Genomic DNA, 16,395 nt, shown 5'->3' on the forward strand with positions numbered 1-16,395 from the left:
AGAGTGGTGGGTGCCTGGAACGGGCTACCAGCAGTAGTGGTGAAAGCAGATATGATAGTAGCATTTAAGAGGCTTTCAAATAGACGCATGAAGATGCAGGGAATGAAGGGATACAGATTATGTGCAAATAAAAGAGACTTAGTTTAATTTACATCATATTCACCACAGACACTGTGGGCTGAGGGATCTGTTGTAGACTATTCTTGGTTCTAAGTGCTCATCCAGATTTGTTTTTAATTGTGCTGAAGGTTTCTGCTTCCACCAGCCTTTTCGGCAGTGAGTTCTAACTTCCAATAACCGAGAGTAGAGGCAACTTTATATCTTATGGGATCAGCTGGAAAATTGGGCGGGACGGAGGGTTGATGGAATTTAATCCAAATAAGTGTGAGTTGATACACTTAGATTAAAATTCTGGGAGGTCGTATACATGGCAGGGATCTTGGGAGCGTTGATGTGCAGAGAGACTGTGAGATGTAATACATACCTCTTGACAGTGGCAATGCAGGTGATTAGGATAGAGAAAAAGGCATTTGGTATGCTTGCCTTTAGAGGCTGTGGCATTGAGTATATGATTTGAGACACAGCTGTACAAAACACTGACTAGACTGCACTTGGAGTATTGTGTGGACATCTGGTCACCTCATGGTAGGATCTGATAGCAATAGAGAGACAGCAGGTCTCACCGGGATGTCACCGAGAAGGAAGGGCTTTAGGTTCGGAGAAAGGTTTATTCCCTCTGGAATACAAGAGTGAGGACTGACCTTGTAAAGATTTATAAAATTGTGAGAGCCATGGATAAGATAGACAGACATTTAAAGGACATCAGAGGGATTAAGTTCTTCCCTCACTAGGGAGGGAAAACATCCAGAATGAGCTGCCAGAGAAGGAGTGGAGGGCAAGAACCATCACAAAGCATTTGGACAGGCACCTGGCTTGGACAGACTCAGGCCAAATGAGATCAGTGTTTGAAACCATCATGGTTAGCATGGGTGAGTTGAAACCAAATACCTGTTTCACACTGCCAGATCCTATGGGCCTTTGATGTAACTGCCTGGAGGGAAGTTTTAATCTTTTTTTTTAGATTTCATGGGACCATGCACATGGAACATTGATCATAGAGCAGTCCAGCACAGGAACAGGCACTTCAGCCAACTTGATGGCAATTTAAACGGACCTCTGCAGCTTGCACATGATCCAGATCCTTTTATTCCCTGCGTATCCATGTGCCCATCTAAAAGCTTCTGTCGTGTTTGCTTCCACTATTCCTGGCAGCCCATTCCATATACTTACTACTCTCTTGTAAAATATTGCCACACCAAACGTTTCCCCCTTATCTTAAATACATGTCCTCTAGTTATGGTCATTTTTACCCCAGGAGAACCCATTTTTACCTCTGGTTTCCTACCCTAACGATACTTCTGATGATTTTATAAACTTCGGATGAGTGTTCAACATGATTTTACCTCAGAGGCTGGTGGATAAACTCGCTGCGACTCAACACTTCTCTCTGCAACTTGATTCTGGACTTCTCAACTGAAAGACCCCAGTCAGTCTAGGTTGGCAGTTTAGCTGTTCATCAGTCATTCAGTAGTCACACTGCCCGCTGGAAGAAGCTGTGCCTCAGCCTGGTGGTTTTGGCTCTGATACTCCCGTATCTCTTCCCCAACGGGAGTAGCTGGAAGATGCTGCGCATGGGGTGATAGGAGTCCTCACAGATTTTACGAGCCTTCTTACCTGATGTGTTTAATCTGTTGAGCTCCCTGATGGTGGCTCTGAAAGAGGGTCGCAGTTCAGGCCGATAGTTCATGCACCAATTGATGAGGTTTGCCAACTCTGTCCACCTGGGAGCAGGAAGTTGAAGGTGGTCTTTGTAAAACTGCAGCTTCTGCATAACAAATGGGCATCAAGACAAGTGTAAACACATTTACAGAAATGTGGTTTCGTTTGTTTCATTAGGGCCCTGCCATAAAGTACAAACCCCTGTTCAGTTTCTTTAAGCAGGTCAAAGATTTAAAACTATCTAATAACTTGTCTACACATGGTGGCAATGTTAGCGTTGCAGTTAGTGCCACATGATTACAATGCCAGCGACTTGGTTTCAAATCCAGGGATCTCCATAAGGAGTTTGTACATTCGCCCTGCATCTGCCTGGGTTTGCTCCAGGAGCTCAGGTTTCTTCCCACTGTTCAAAAATATACAGAGCTTGTGGGTTAATTGGGGTATTTGAGCAGCATGGGCTCATGAGCTGGAAAGACCTATCACCATGCAGTACATCTACATTCCAGAACCAATAAATGTTCAGCCCTGCAGACAAGAGAAACTTCAATCTGCATCAGAGTTCACTCTGTGGTATTGGGCATTTGAGTCCTGCCCCAAGCACTTGACAACAGCATCAATACATGTTGAGGAACACTGCACTGAAGGAGGTGCTTTCTTTGGAATGAAGTGTCCTGACTGCCTCTTGGATTGGAACATTAAAAATCCTGTCCAGTCATATTGTTTTAAAGTTGGTCTGGGCAGTTTGCCCCATTAATTTGGCTTTTCATTCCACAATCACCACTGACACCGATGTAGATTCAGAGTCAAGGGCCACAGATGCAGGCATTTCAGCCCCTTTGTCCATGCTGACCATCATATGCCCACATATATTAATCCTTTTTACCACAACCTGTTACATAGCCTGAGTAATTCCCATGTTCATCCAGGTACTCAAGTGTTATGGGAGTCTCTGCCCCCAGCACCCATTCAGGCAATGCTTTCCATATTCCAAACACCCACTGGGTGAAAAAAAAAATCTTTCTCAACTTACCACAACTTCTTAATTCCTAAAAGTTTCACCATCTGGATTTCAATAACTTTATATAGAGAAAAAAAAATCCTATGATTCACTTTGCTCTTCATAATTTGTATATTCTCTTCAGTCTTCTCCACTCTAAGGAAGACAAGCCCAGACTACCCAGCCTCTCCAGAAAACTGAAATGTCCCATCCCAAGGTATGCATCATACAAGCACCAGAGATCTACTTTAAAATGGTCATCATGTTCAGTCCAGACATGTAGACTGAAGGGCCTGTTCTTCTGTTTAATTCTTGCTCTTCCTCATGAAGGGTATCAACCCAAAATGTTGTTTGTCTACTATCTTCTATGATTGCTGCCTGCCCACTGTATTTCTCCAGCTTTTTGTGTTGCTCCAGTTATCCAGCATCTGCAGTTTCTCGTTGCCCTGTTCTTCTGTTGCATTGTTCAGAGTTCTATGTTAAGCAATATCTTGGCAAATCTTTTCTGCACACCCTCCAATGCAATTACATCCTCCCTACACACACACACACACTCACCCACACTCTCTCACACACACACTCTCACTCACACACACCCTCTCATACACTTGCACACACCATATAGATACATACATATTCACACACAGTCACACACTCTCACTCATGCGCGCACACACACGTCACATATGCAAGGTCTCACACACCACAAACACACACACTCACACACTCTCACTTACACAATCTCACTCACACGTGCACACACAAGTCATGTACACACATTCTCACACAGACACCACCAACACACACTCTTACACACACACACACACACACACACACACACACACACACACACACACACACACACACAATACACACCCCACACACATGACACATCCCACACACGACACACCTCACAAATGCACATATGATGTAAAATAAAAGATTCCTCACCTGCTTGGGTTCCATGCTATGGAGTGGAAGGTCTCCTCCACTAAATATTTCCCAAAGAGTTGTTCCAAAGCTCCACCTGTCTGATTCTGGAATCAGATGTGTGATTTTGTCAATGTATTCAGGAGCCAACCATGGGATCCTGTCAATGCGAACTGCATTAAAAAAAAATCCTTGTCATTTTTTATTGAGCATTTTCAAACTCTCAATCTGTCTATCCTGCAGGATAAGACTCTGGGATCCATGGAAAGTCATGGATAATGTAGAAAATCATCGTAGATTACAGCAGGGTATAAATAGGATGTATTCATCAAAATAATCAAAATATAGGCAGGTGCCCAAGGTTTGACCTGCTGAGTTTCTCCAGCATTGAGTTTTTACATGAATTTACCAGGGGATTTCCTAGTTTGGAGAATGTGTCTTACTGAAGAAAAATTGAGCAGCTGGAACTTTCTCTTTACAATGAAGGAGGATGAGAGGCCACTTGATAGAGGTGGATGAGAGGCAAAGACAGGGTGGACAGCTAGTACCTTTTTCCCAGAGGCGAAATGCAAATAGGAAAGGTTTTATCTTTGCACAGGGAGTGGTGGTGCCTGGAATGCGTGGCCAGCAGTGGTGGTGGAGGCTGACACAATAGGGATATTTAAAAGACTTCAATAGGTACATGGATGTAAGAAAAATAAAGGGTGAAAGATGTGAGCAAGGGAAGGGTTAGATTGATGATATTGCTTTATAAAGATTGGCACAACATGGTGGGCAAAAGGACCTGTACTGTGCAGTGCAGTTTTTTTGTAGTAAATTCCATCAAGAGTTTACAAAGTCATCCCTGAGATGAGCATTTCAGGTGCTCACTTTTCATCTGAGGCCATGATACATTTCCTACATTCACATCCAAGTCTTTAATTTGAATCACGGAATACAAATACCTCAGCACTGATCCTTGAAGTACACTATATGTCACAGACTATCAAAAAGAAAAGCATCATCAACACTCCTTTAACACCCTCTGCCTCCTTCAGTAAGCCAATTGTAGACCTGGTTAGCTAGCCCCACCTAGCAGAGTGACACAGTAGACTCCTGGTGGTGTGAGTCTCTTATTACCTTCACTTGGCAGAATGGTCACACTGACTCCTGGGTCACTCAGCTTGATAAATGGAGGATACCCGGCTGTGGGGTCTCCTTCTCGTGTCAGCAAAACATTCCTTGCACAAACATTACCATGGACTATTTGCTTGTCATCCTGCAAACAGAAAGCCTGATGTTAGAAATTCTTCAGTGAATGGGGCAAGAGCTGCTCATAAGAAGCTGGGTGGGTTTGGCCATTTCCCGCAATCCAGAGCCAGATCCGATGTATATTCCTGAGCCACATCAAAATAGCACAAAATATAAACACATGGAGTAAATAAAGCTTACTCTCCAACAATGGCTGCAGTGGGCCAATTAGGACTTGACACAACGAGATCAAAAGTTTGTTCCCATTGTGATGTGAAATGGCTTTCATTCAGCAACAATACTGTTGTTAAAGGGAGAATAAACTGTATTTACAGAATTTTACAAATATAGGAGAATTTGCTTCAATTATACAGAACTGAATACAAGACCTGTCATACACAGAGCATTAGAGGTTGTATGTAAGGAAGGAAATAATGTCCAGGAAGCAGGTTAATGGTTTATTAGGCTAGTACCTGGACAGGGTTAGTTGTGTTTTGTGGGAAGATTGCACAGGTTAAGCTTGTATCCATAAAATTTAGAAGTGTGAGTGATTACGGCTGAAACATGTATGACCCTGGCGGGCCTTGAGAAGATGTTTCCTTGATAGCAATACAAAATAAGAATCATCGTTTAATAAAAAATGATTGACACCCAGTGAATAACTCGAGAGGCTGAGACTGAGTCATTGATTTATTCACAACCTCATCCCGTGCCATGACCCGGCTTTCTGGAGAAGAGTCAAGGTGTTAGAGGCTTTATACAAGATCAAAAGAAGGAGGGGCCACAGATACAGTCACAGAACGGAGCAGAGCCAGATAATCAGGAATACAGCAGTGTGCCACAATGATGTTCAAAGTTCAAATTTATTGACAGACTACATACATGACATCAAGCAAAATTTCTAATTATCACCCACCATAATCTGAACTCAAGAAGAATGAAATGTATAAAAGAGGAAGAATGGAAAAGAAATGTAAACAAAGTGACTGTGAAAATTAATAATGAGCAAAGTACAAGTCCCTGACTGTTCCTGAACCTGGTGGTGTGAGTCTTGTGGCACCTATACCTCCTTCCTGATGGCAGCTGCAAGATAAGAGGATGTCCTGGGTGGAGTGGATCCTTGATGATTGCTGATGTTCTCCAAAGGCAGCATTCTCTGTAGATGTTTTAGATGGTGGGGAGGGTTTTGTCTGTGATTTCCTGGGCTGAGACCGCAACATTTTGCAGGATTTTTTTGCTCAGAGGTTTTGGTGCCCCATACCAGCCTGTGATACAGCTGGCCAGCACATTTGACTACACATCTGTAGAAGTTTGTCAATGTCATACCAAACCTTGGCAAAATCCTGACGAAGTAGAGGCGCTGACATGTTTTCTTCACAAATGCCATTAATATGATGAGTCTAGGACAGGTCCTCCAAGATAGTGACCCCAGGAATTTAAATTTGCTCACTCTCTCCACCTCTGATCCCCCAATGATCACTGGATCATACAGCTCTAGTTTTTCTTTCCTAAAATCTATAATCAGCTCCTCAGTGCAAATACATGCAAATACACAACCAGACATAACACACATACAGACAAGCGATACATATGCAGAACATATATACATAAAGAAAAATTATTAAATAAATATTTCATCAATAAATAATTTTACCAGGATGTTGCCTGGATTGGAAAATAAGTCTTTTAAGAAAAGGTTATCAGAGTAGAGACAATTCTCATTGGAGCAAAGAAGGATGAAAAGAGACTTACTAGAGAGCTACAAGATTTTGGTGGACAACCAATGCCTTTTCCCCGCAGTGAGAGTAGCAAACACCAGAGGACAAAGTGAAGGGAGGGAAGTTTAGGGGAGACATCAGGGGTAGGTTTTTTACAGAGAGTTGTGGTTGCCTGGAATGTACTGCCAGGGATGGCAATGGAAGCTGAAACATTAGGAGCATTTAAGAGACTCTTAGACAGGAACATGAATGGAAGAGGGTTATGAGGTAGGAAGGGTTTCATACATTTTTCTGAAGGAATATATGAGTGGGCACAACATGAAGGGCCAAAGGTCCTGTACCATGCTATTGTGTTCTATCTTCTTTGTTAAATAAGAGAAAGTTAATGGGAGCAGTTGTTCAGCATTCTCACTGCCCATGGGAAGAGGCTGTTCCTCAGCCTGGTGGTTCTGGCTCTGACACTCCTGTATCTCTCTTCCGGTGGGAGTAGCTGAAAGATGCTGTGTGTGGATGTTGTGCGCCCTCTTCAGATAACAATCTCAGTAGATCACATCGATGGGCGGGGGGGGGGGGAGGCGGAAAGGGAGACCCTCCCAACAAATGGATGGTATATAAGATTATGAGAGGCATAGAAAGAGAGGAGAGCCAGCATTTTTTTCCCAGGGTGGCCATGATCAATACCAGAGGACATCTCTTGAAGGTAAGTGGAGGAAAATCCTGGGGAGACGTCAAAGATGTTTCTTTTTACAGAGCATGGTGGCGGCCTGGAATGCATTGTAGAGGCTGCTGATACAAAAGGAACGTCTAAAAGATTCTTAGATAGCCACATGGATGTAAGAAAAATTGAGGGAGAGAAGTGTTGGATTGATGTGGAGTAGGTTTATATAGGTCGGGACGCACTGATCTATGTTCTGTCTCTACATAGCACTGTTAATGCAGACAGGGGATTGAGATCCACTCCTGCTCCTATCATGGTCAGTGTCGGAATGAGTTTTAGAGGAGGGCATTATGGTAACTGGGTGGGGCACAGTCTGACAGTCATAAACTCACTAAGTGGGGAGGGGAGGGGGTTGCTGGTGGTGGCCTACCTGCCGAACAGACATAAACCTCCGTCTCTCTGATGCAGTAGCCGAAGGTGCTCCTTTTATTGCGTGGAGAGTCACTAGCGTGCATCAAGCTGGACGTTAGTGATGCTTATCGCACACTAGTGATGCGGGTGGGGGCGGGTCTGATGGCGAGCGATGGCCCCGAGCATATGGGGGGGCACAGCTCCTCGCAAGGAGAGGCCATGCCCACGAATCCCTCCCCTTGGTGCCGACCGTGATCATCAGTTCCTTGGCCTTGCTGACACTGAGGGAGATGTTGTCCTGGCACCAACCCATAAACCCCTCTATCCCTCTTCAGTACTCTGTTTTGTTATTGTTAGCAATCCTGCTAATGACAGGGTTGTCATCCTTGAATTTATAGATTGAGCTACAACTGTGTTTGGCCACATAATCGTAGGTGACCAGGGAGTGGAATAGAGGGCTGAATACACAGGTATTCACAAGGATGGGCTCAGGTGTTCAGTACCGGATTAACTTAGTAGCAAAAATAGCATATGCTATGGGCCTCGCTTTTCAAGGGCCCAGTGCTAATTGCTTTTAAGCTATCAATTCCGATTCAGTGATTCTGCACTTGCTCTGTACAGGGGTGCAGTGCAGCTGGAGCCACATTACAGATTCGAAACATGATTATCTGCCACGCAGGGTGGGGGGTAGGGGTACATATAATCACCTTTTATGTTACATTTTAAGAAACTTGGAGAGCCAAGGGTGTGATTTGAAATGTAAAAAAACAATTGTTTCATTGTTCAAACATTGCTCAATAACAATACCTCAGCTGACTCAGCTCTGGCACACAGCCTTTTCACCTCGGAATGGAATAGAGCCAGAGATGTGCTGGCACGGTTGGTGTCGCGGTTAGCTCTGCACCTTTACAATGCCAGGGATTGGGACCAGGGTTCGAATCCTACGCTGCCTGTAAGGGGTTTGCATGTTCTCCCCATGCCTGCGTGGGTTTCCTCTAGGGGATCCAGCTTCCTCCCCCTATTTGAAACGTACTGGGGGGCTGTAGGTTAATTGGGCCAAAACGGCCTGTTACCGTGTGGTATGTCTAAATTTATAAATAGGGGCACATCTTTCCATCCCTCGCAAAACCCAGATGATCTAAAAGATCGCCATGAAGTGATCGAATCTGATTTGAGCAAAGAATGAATTCTTCTGCATTTTTTTTTAAATTTTGTGACTCCTTTTACCTGCTTTCTTTTCAAAGAGACCATTTTTCATCAAAAGACCAAATGCCATTTTAATACCGACAATTATGCAAATAACAATACATCCTATTAAATATTGATAAGTAGCACAACGGTTCTTGTTAAAAGGTACAATAATAAAGGCAAGCTAAAACAATTATTTGCAACAAAGCCGAGAAAACGATCCCCCACTCCCCACCCATTCTAAAGGGAAAACAGGCGACATGGCACGAAGACCCAGCCACACCAATCTGCAAGGAAGGCAACATAGAAGACGCATAATGATAACTGATTTACTTATTATGTTGAAAAACACGCAGCAGCTGTGGAAATGCAGTTACACTAGAACAGTGGTTCTCAACCTTTTTCTTTCCACTCACATAAGTATTCCCTCTGCCATCCGTGCTCTGTGATTAGTAAGGGATTGCTTAAGGTAGTACATGAGTGGGAAGGGGAGGTTGAGAATCACTGCTCTAGACCCAATTGTTACTGAAATACTTTGCTTGAGAAAAATTGTCCTTGGCCCATTTCCTTATGAAATCGTGCACATAGCGAGTCAATGAGGTGCGATTAAAACAGTGTTTTTCAAACTTTTTCTTTCCACCCACATACCACCTTAAGCAATCCTTTACTAATCACAGAGCACCTATGGCCTAGGGATCACTTAAAGTGGTAGGTGAATGGAAAAGAAAAAGGTTGAGAAGTTCATGGGCAGATGATAATGTTGCATTCAAGAAACAAAATCTTTCAGGTCACGTGGTTAGTAGTTGGTTAGTAGTAGTTAGTGGCTGAAAATAACATTGACTTTTCTTCTTTGGCTTGGCTTCGCGGACGAAGATTTATGGAGGGGGTAAAAAGTCCACGTCAGCTGCAGGCTCGTTTGTGGCTGACAAGTCCGATGCGGGACAGGCAGACACGGTTGCAGCGGTGCAGGGGATGACTCTTGCTTTGATTTACAAATCCTGATGTTTACCACAAATGGAAGGAACAGCAGCAAAGGCTGATTAATCTGTAGTTAGATTGTTTTTTAGTGACAAGATGGTTTGATGAGTTAATTAAGCAGCAGGCCTGTAAAACCAGTCTATTTGCATAGTAATTCCTCACCACTATGCAAGTGCAAACAATTCTGGATTAAATTACAGCCTCATGAATATGTTAATCTTCTTTTCTTTGGCTTGGCTTCGCGGACGAAGATTTATGGAGGGGGTAAATGTCCACGTCAGCTGCAGGCTCGTTTGTCGCTGACAAGTCCGATGCGGGACTGGCAGACACGGTTGCAGCGGTTGCAAGGGAAAAATGGTGGGTAGGGGTTGGGTGTTGGGTTTTTCCTCCTTTGTCTTTTGTCAGTGAGGTGGGCTCTGCGGTCTTCTTCAAGGGAGGTTGCTGCCCGCCGAACTGTGAGGCGTCAAGATGCGGGGTTTGAGGCGAGATCAGCCCACTGGCGGTGGTCAATGGGGCAGACACCAAGAGATTTCTTTAGGCAGTCCTTGTACCTCTTCTTTGGTGCACCTCTGTCACGGTGGCCAGTGGAGAGCTCGCCATAGAACATGATCTTGGGAAGGCGATGGTCCTCCATTCTGGGGACGTGACCTACCCAGCGCAGTTAATCTAGTTGTGGGCTAAAAGAAGGGCTGCCTTTCTCCAGGCAGCCCTTCTGTGGCCACTCTAAAAATTACGCAGTCCCCTAAGGGAAAACAGTTTATCCGCCTGCTGCCGGATAAACTTGAAGCTCACCCCCTCACTCCACCATTCCTAAAAGGTAGTTTGTTATGCTGGGGTGTTTGGATGTTTGAACAGTGGTGTAAGATGTGTATTGTCTCAGTAAATCAGAGCTCGTGACAGCCCTTGAGTTCTCTTTGTTAGCTAAAACTTGCTTAAAGTTCACCCAGCTTGTTTTCAATATATTGGCCATTTGCCACAGGAGTGTGCTGGGGAGGTAGGACTGGAAACCACATTGTTTCAGTCTCATCTACTACCCATCATAACTGCCCCATCCCTGAAAGGATGGTTAGTTCTGGATGAACCCTGGAGATTTTCCTTAGAACCATGAGGAAATGTAGCAAGTCAGCATCTTTTAAAAATATCTACACGTGCACCAACGAGAGCATTTTATCAGGTTGAAACATAATGTGGGATGGGAAATGCTCCATACAAAACCAAAAAAATCTGCAGTAAACCTAGCTCAGACTATCTCTCACACACACACACACACACACACACACACACACACACACACACACACACACACACACACACACACACACACACACACACACACACACACACACACACACACACACACACACACACACACACACACCCTCTTCTCTATATTTCTCTCCCGCTTCCTTGGAAAAGGAGCCAACATATTCAACACACCCTGGCCACCCTCTATTAACACCCAATCTCTCCTATCAGGAAATTGATTCACGAGTGTAATTTCATATCACACCATATTCTTTTCTTTCCTAATGTTAGCAGACTCCAGAATGAACCTCAAATGAATAGAATTATGCTTCCTTTGCTTCATCCCAACTGACCGCTCTCTGTAGCTCTGCACTTTTGTACTGTGTCATACCTACCTCAGGTTTGCTCCACAAAAAGACTTGCCAGTGCTTCTAGCCTTTCCTATTTTAGTTACAACCATAGAAAATTACAGCACAGAAAACAGACCTTTTGGCCATTCTGGTCAGTGCCAAACTATTAATCTATCTAGTGCCATTGATCTGCACCCAATCCCTAGCCCTCCATACTCATCCTATCCATATGGCTGTCCAAATTTTTCTTAAATATGAAAAATGAGCCCACATTGACAGCTCATTCCATACCCCCACCCCTCTCAATGTGAAGTTCCCCTAATGTTGCCCTAAACTTTCCACTTTCACCCTTAACCCATGTCCTCTGGTTTGTATCTCACCTAACCTCAGTGGAACAAGCTTATTTGAATTTAATCTAGCTGTACTCCTCATAATTTTGTATACCTCTACCCTCATTCTCTTCACTCCAGAGAATAAAGTGCTAACTTGTATAATCTTTCCCTGTAACTCAGTTCCTAAAATCCCTGCAACATCATAGTAAATCTTCTCTGCAATCTTTCAATCTTATTGATATATTTCCTGTAGTTAGGTAACCAAAATTGCACATAGTAGTCCAAATTTGGCCTCAACAATGTCTTTTACAACTTTACCATAACATCCCAATCCTGAAACTCAATACTGATTTATGAATGGCAATATGCCAAAAGCTCTCTTTGCAACCCTATCTATCTGTGATGCCACTTTCCGGGAACTATGTAAATGTATTCCCAGATCCCTCTGTTCTTCCACACTCCTCAGTGCCAAACCATTTACCATGCATGTCCTACCTTGGTTGGTCCTTCTACTATAAATGCTGGTTCAGTACTTTGGGCCTGGAAGTCAAGCTGTTGAATGTGGAATGAGTTATGTGAAAATTGCCTCTGATATCTGGCCTGATACTTACCAGGAAATTCATGGCATAGGCAAGCTGCTTTGCAACCTCAAGTTTCCAGCTAATGTTGACACAACTGTTATTTTTATTCTTCTTCAGGTAAATGTCCAGGGCTCCGTATTTCATGTACTCCTGCACCATGATATCTGCAAAGGAAAGGGAGTAAATCAATCCCTTGAGACTGGAAAGACATTGCAGGTACAGGAATAGGCTATTCATCCAGATTAGTAGCTAAAGTGATATAAAACACAAGATTCTGTTGACACCGTGGTTAAATGAAAAAACACACAAATGCTGGAGAAACTCAACAGGTCAAACAGGGCCTTTAAGAAGTGAAGGTGAAGATACATTGCCACTGTTTCGGGCCTGAGCTTGATAAAGGGCTGAAGTCAAAGGAGTTAGATAGGTCATTATTTGACATGGATCAACCACATTGACATGATGGTCAGGAAAGCACCAACACCTCTATTTTCTCAGAAGACTAAAGAAGAAAGCAAGTCCCGCTTGTCCCTCAACAACTTCTAAAGGTGCAGTAAAAGCATATTTGCTGGATGCATCAGAGTGTGGTATGGAGGATGGTCTGATCAAGATCAGAAGAAGAAGTAGAGGGTAGTGAATGCAGCTCAATGTCTAACACAAACCTCCTTCCCTTCCTAGGACACATCTCCTACTGCTGAGTAAAGGCAGTCCAAATACTGAATGATCCATCACTCACTAGACACACTCTCTTCTCCTTCCTCCCATCTAGGAGAAGGCAGAAGAGTGTGAAAGCGCACACCAACAGGCTTAAAGAGAGGGTTTTTTCCCCCCCCCCTTCAGCCATCAGGTGTCTGAATGAACAGAATAACAGTTCTCTCATGCTGCCCTTGCTTGGTGCTAATTAATTTTAGTTTGCAGTGTAATCTGATATCTGCAAATTATAGAACATTACAGCACAGTATCGGTCGGACATTTGGCCCAAATATTGTGCTGACCCATGTAAATCAACTCCACAATTGAATTTTACCTATCTCACATTCTTAACCCTCTATTTTTTGCGCATCCATGTGCCTACCTAAGAGTTATTTGAAAGTCGCCATGTACCTACCACCCTCAACAATGCATTGCTGATACCCATCACTCTCTTGGTAAATAGCTTACCTCTGACGTCTCCCCTACATTTTCCTCCACTCACCTTAAACAGATATCCTCTGGTATTTACTATTGTTTAATCTTTCCCTGTAACTCAGTTCCTGAAGTCCCTGCAACGTCATAGTAAATCTTGTCTGCAATCTTTCAATCTTATTGATATATTTCCTGTAGTTAGGTAACCAAAATTGCACATAGTAGTCCAAATTTGGCCTCAACAATGTCTTTTACAACTTTACCATAACATCCCAATCCTGAAACTCAATTCTGATTTATGAATGGCAATATGCCAAAAGCTCTCTTTGCAACCCTATCTATTTGTGATTCCACTTTCCGGGAACTATGTAAATGTATTCCCAGATCCCTCTGTTCTTCCACACTCCTCCGTGCCCAACCATTTATCATGTATGTCCTACCTTGGTTGGTCCTTCTACTTTAAATGCTGGTTCAGTATTTTGAATGTAGAATGAGTTATGTGAAAACTGCCTCTGATATCTGCCTCTCAGGGTAAAGGTGCTGGGTGTCCACCCTATCTTGGCCCTTATACCTCTATTAAGTCACCTCTAATCCTTTTTTACTCCAAAGAGAAAAGGCCCTTGCTCTGTCAACCTTACCTCATATGACAAGTTTTCCAATCCAGGCAATGTCCTGGAAAATCTCCTCTCCAAAGCTCCTCTCTGCAATGAGGTGACCAAACTGAACACAATAATCTAAGTGTGGTCTAACCAGAGGTTTATAGAGCTGAAACATAACCTCACAGCTCTTACCCCAACTAAATACCCCAACTAATGAAGGCCACCCAATCAATTTACATAGCAACTTTGAGGGCTCTATGAACCTGGACCGCAAGATCTTTCTGTTCCTCCACACTGTTAAGTATCTGGCCATTAACCACAGACTCCACCTTCTTTCGGCCTTTCAAAGAGCAACATCACATTAACCAGATTATCTGCCACTTCTCTGCCCAATTCTGCATCCTGTCTATATCCTGCCGCAACATATGACATCCTTCAGCACTCTCCACAAGACCGCCAACCAATGTATCATCTTCAAAATTACTGACCCACCCTTCCATCTCCATCCAAGTCATTTATAAAAATCCCAGAACAGATCCCTGTGGAATGCCACTCATCATTGACCTCCAGACAGAATACATTCCATCTATTCCTACCCTCTGCTTTCTGAATGCAAGCTAATTCAGAATCCAATCAGCCAAATTTCCTTGGCTCCCATGGCTCATGGTGTAATGGAGGATTAAAACCATGTACCCAAATGCTTTTTGCTTATGTGGAACTGACGACACTGGGTCCACACGCAGGTCACCTTACTTTCAGAACTAGCAGATGTAATTAAACTCAGCCATGGGGACTTATCTGAAGATACACTTTGAAATGGAATTCCACTGTGAGGCCCAGGGAAAGCAGTTGTCAAATGCAACACTCTGAAATTGACGAATTGGTCACAACCTGTCTTGCTCGAGAAGTTTTAATAAGTCTTTATATCTACGAGATAAACCAGGAAATTATAACATCCTGGTTCCATAATAATTAATCTTCTAAATTGTAGAATGTAATGTTCAGTTTTGATTTTGACTGACAAATATTAGAAGGAGTAGGCGCATGATTAATTGTTTTTGGGGTATATAAGCCTGTGGTCCTGCTGCTGAAGTTTAGACTCTCTGAGGGGTGGGAACACCCCTTGTCAAGAAGGAAGAACAGCCAGAGTCCGAGCAACGTCCCGGTCGGGGGAGGTGGAGAAGCTGCTACCAGCGCCCTGACAACTTACTACAAGTGTGCAGTCGTTGCCTCGCTTCGGCAGTTGGGACCAGTCCAAGCGTTGATAAGTATAGTTGGGAAGGGCTTGCATATTGTAGTGTGAAATCAGCTTTTGAATTAGTAATAAACATTTGTATAAACTGAACTGCTCTCGGTGTGTGTGTCTATTTTCTTTCGGTAGCTCAAACACTGTGACCAATCTAAAATGAACAAAATGAGAGGTATAAGTTTACCCAAGACAATTGGCGCTGCGAGCAGGGTTGGTCTCAAGATGTTTCGCCGAAAGAAAGAGGTGAGCCCTGAGCAGTACTTGATTCCTGGATGGACTTCCAAAGACGGTGGGTTTGGCATGTTGGCCAATACCCTGTCTTTGTTGGGACCACCCATTAGTTGGGATGAGAAGTTAGACTCATCAAGTGCACCTCTGGGAGAGCGGGTTGCCACTCTCCTTCGAGAAAGTAAATTTCCTGATAAAAAGGGAACGCTGACGAATGGTTTTTGGTTGCTGGCCACAGCATTACGCCACTCCGTTCAGCGTGAAGCAGAATTAATTCAAAGAGAAGTAGAATCTCAGTGCAAAAGAAAGCAATTAGAGGAGGAGCTAGAAGTCCTGCGACAATGCTGTTCCATGATGAGCGAGATTGTTCGCACCAGTCAGGACAGAGCCAAAGAATGGGAAGATAAGCATGTCCAAATGATTTGCCGTAATATTAAACTCCGGCAGCAGCTCTGTGCAGATAAGGAAAGGCATGGAGTAGAACCCGATCCATATCGTATTCATGCCATGATAAGGAATGGTGACGATCCTGATGTAATTGAGGATTGGGATGGGAATATCTGGAATGACAATGGTAATAATGCAGATACTCCTCAGCATACTACCCTCTCCATCTGCTGTTCATGCCCGCCCTATAAGGCAGCAGATTTCCCAAACAGACAGAAGGGGGGATGATGTAAGGGTAGAGATGGAAGGGATAGATACCCCGGTTTCCCATGTGGACCCAGGGGAAAATACCCAAACCCCTGCTTTTGCTCTATGGCCTACTCCCTCTGTTGGATGGCCTCCACCTCCTCCCC

The 16,395-nt window shown here is 43.7% G+C and overlaps 1 protein-coding gene across 1 annotated transcript in view; it reads right to left on the reverse strand.

Moving 5' to 3' along the window:
- Nucleotides 1-16,395, reverse strand: part of LOC138756840 (tyrosine-protein kinase JAK2-like) — a 61,940-nt gene that overhangs the window by 20,767 nt on the left and 24,778 nt on the right. The window contains exons 9-12 of the mRNA XM_069923231.1: nt 12,428-12,561; nt 4,826-4,964; nt 3,728-3,879; nt 1,735-1,885 (exon numbers count right to left, since the gene is read on the reverse strand). Of these exons, the coding sequence (XP_069779332.1) occupies nt 1,735-1,885; nt 3,728-3,879; nt 4,826-4,964; nt 12,428-12,561 (576 nt within the window). The remainder of the gene's footprint in view (nt 1-1,734; nt 1,886-3,727; nt 3,880-4,825; nt 4,965-12,427; nt 12,562-16,395) is intronic.

Source organism: Narcine bancroftii, chromosome 3, assembly GCF_036971445.1.
Source record: "Narcine bancroftii isolate sNarBan1 chromosome 3, sNarBan1.hap1, whole genome shotgun sequence".
In the NCBI taxonomy this organism is placed as follows: domain Eukaryota; kingdom Metazoa; phylum Chordata; class Chondrichthyes; order Torpediniformes; family Narcinidae; genus Narcine; species Narcine bancroftii.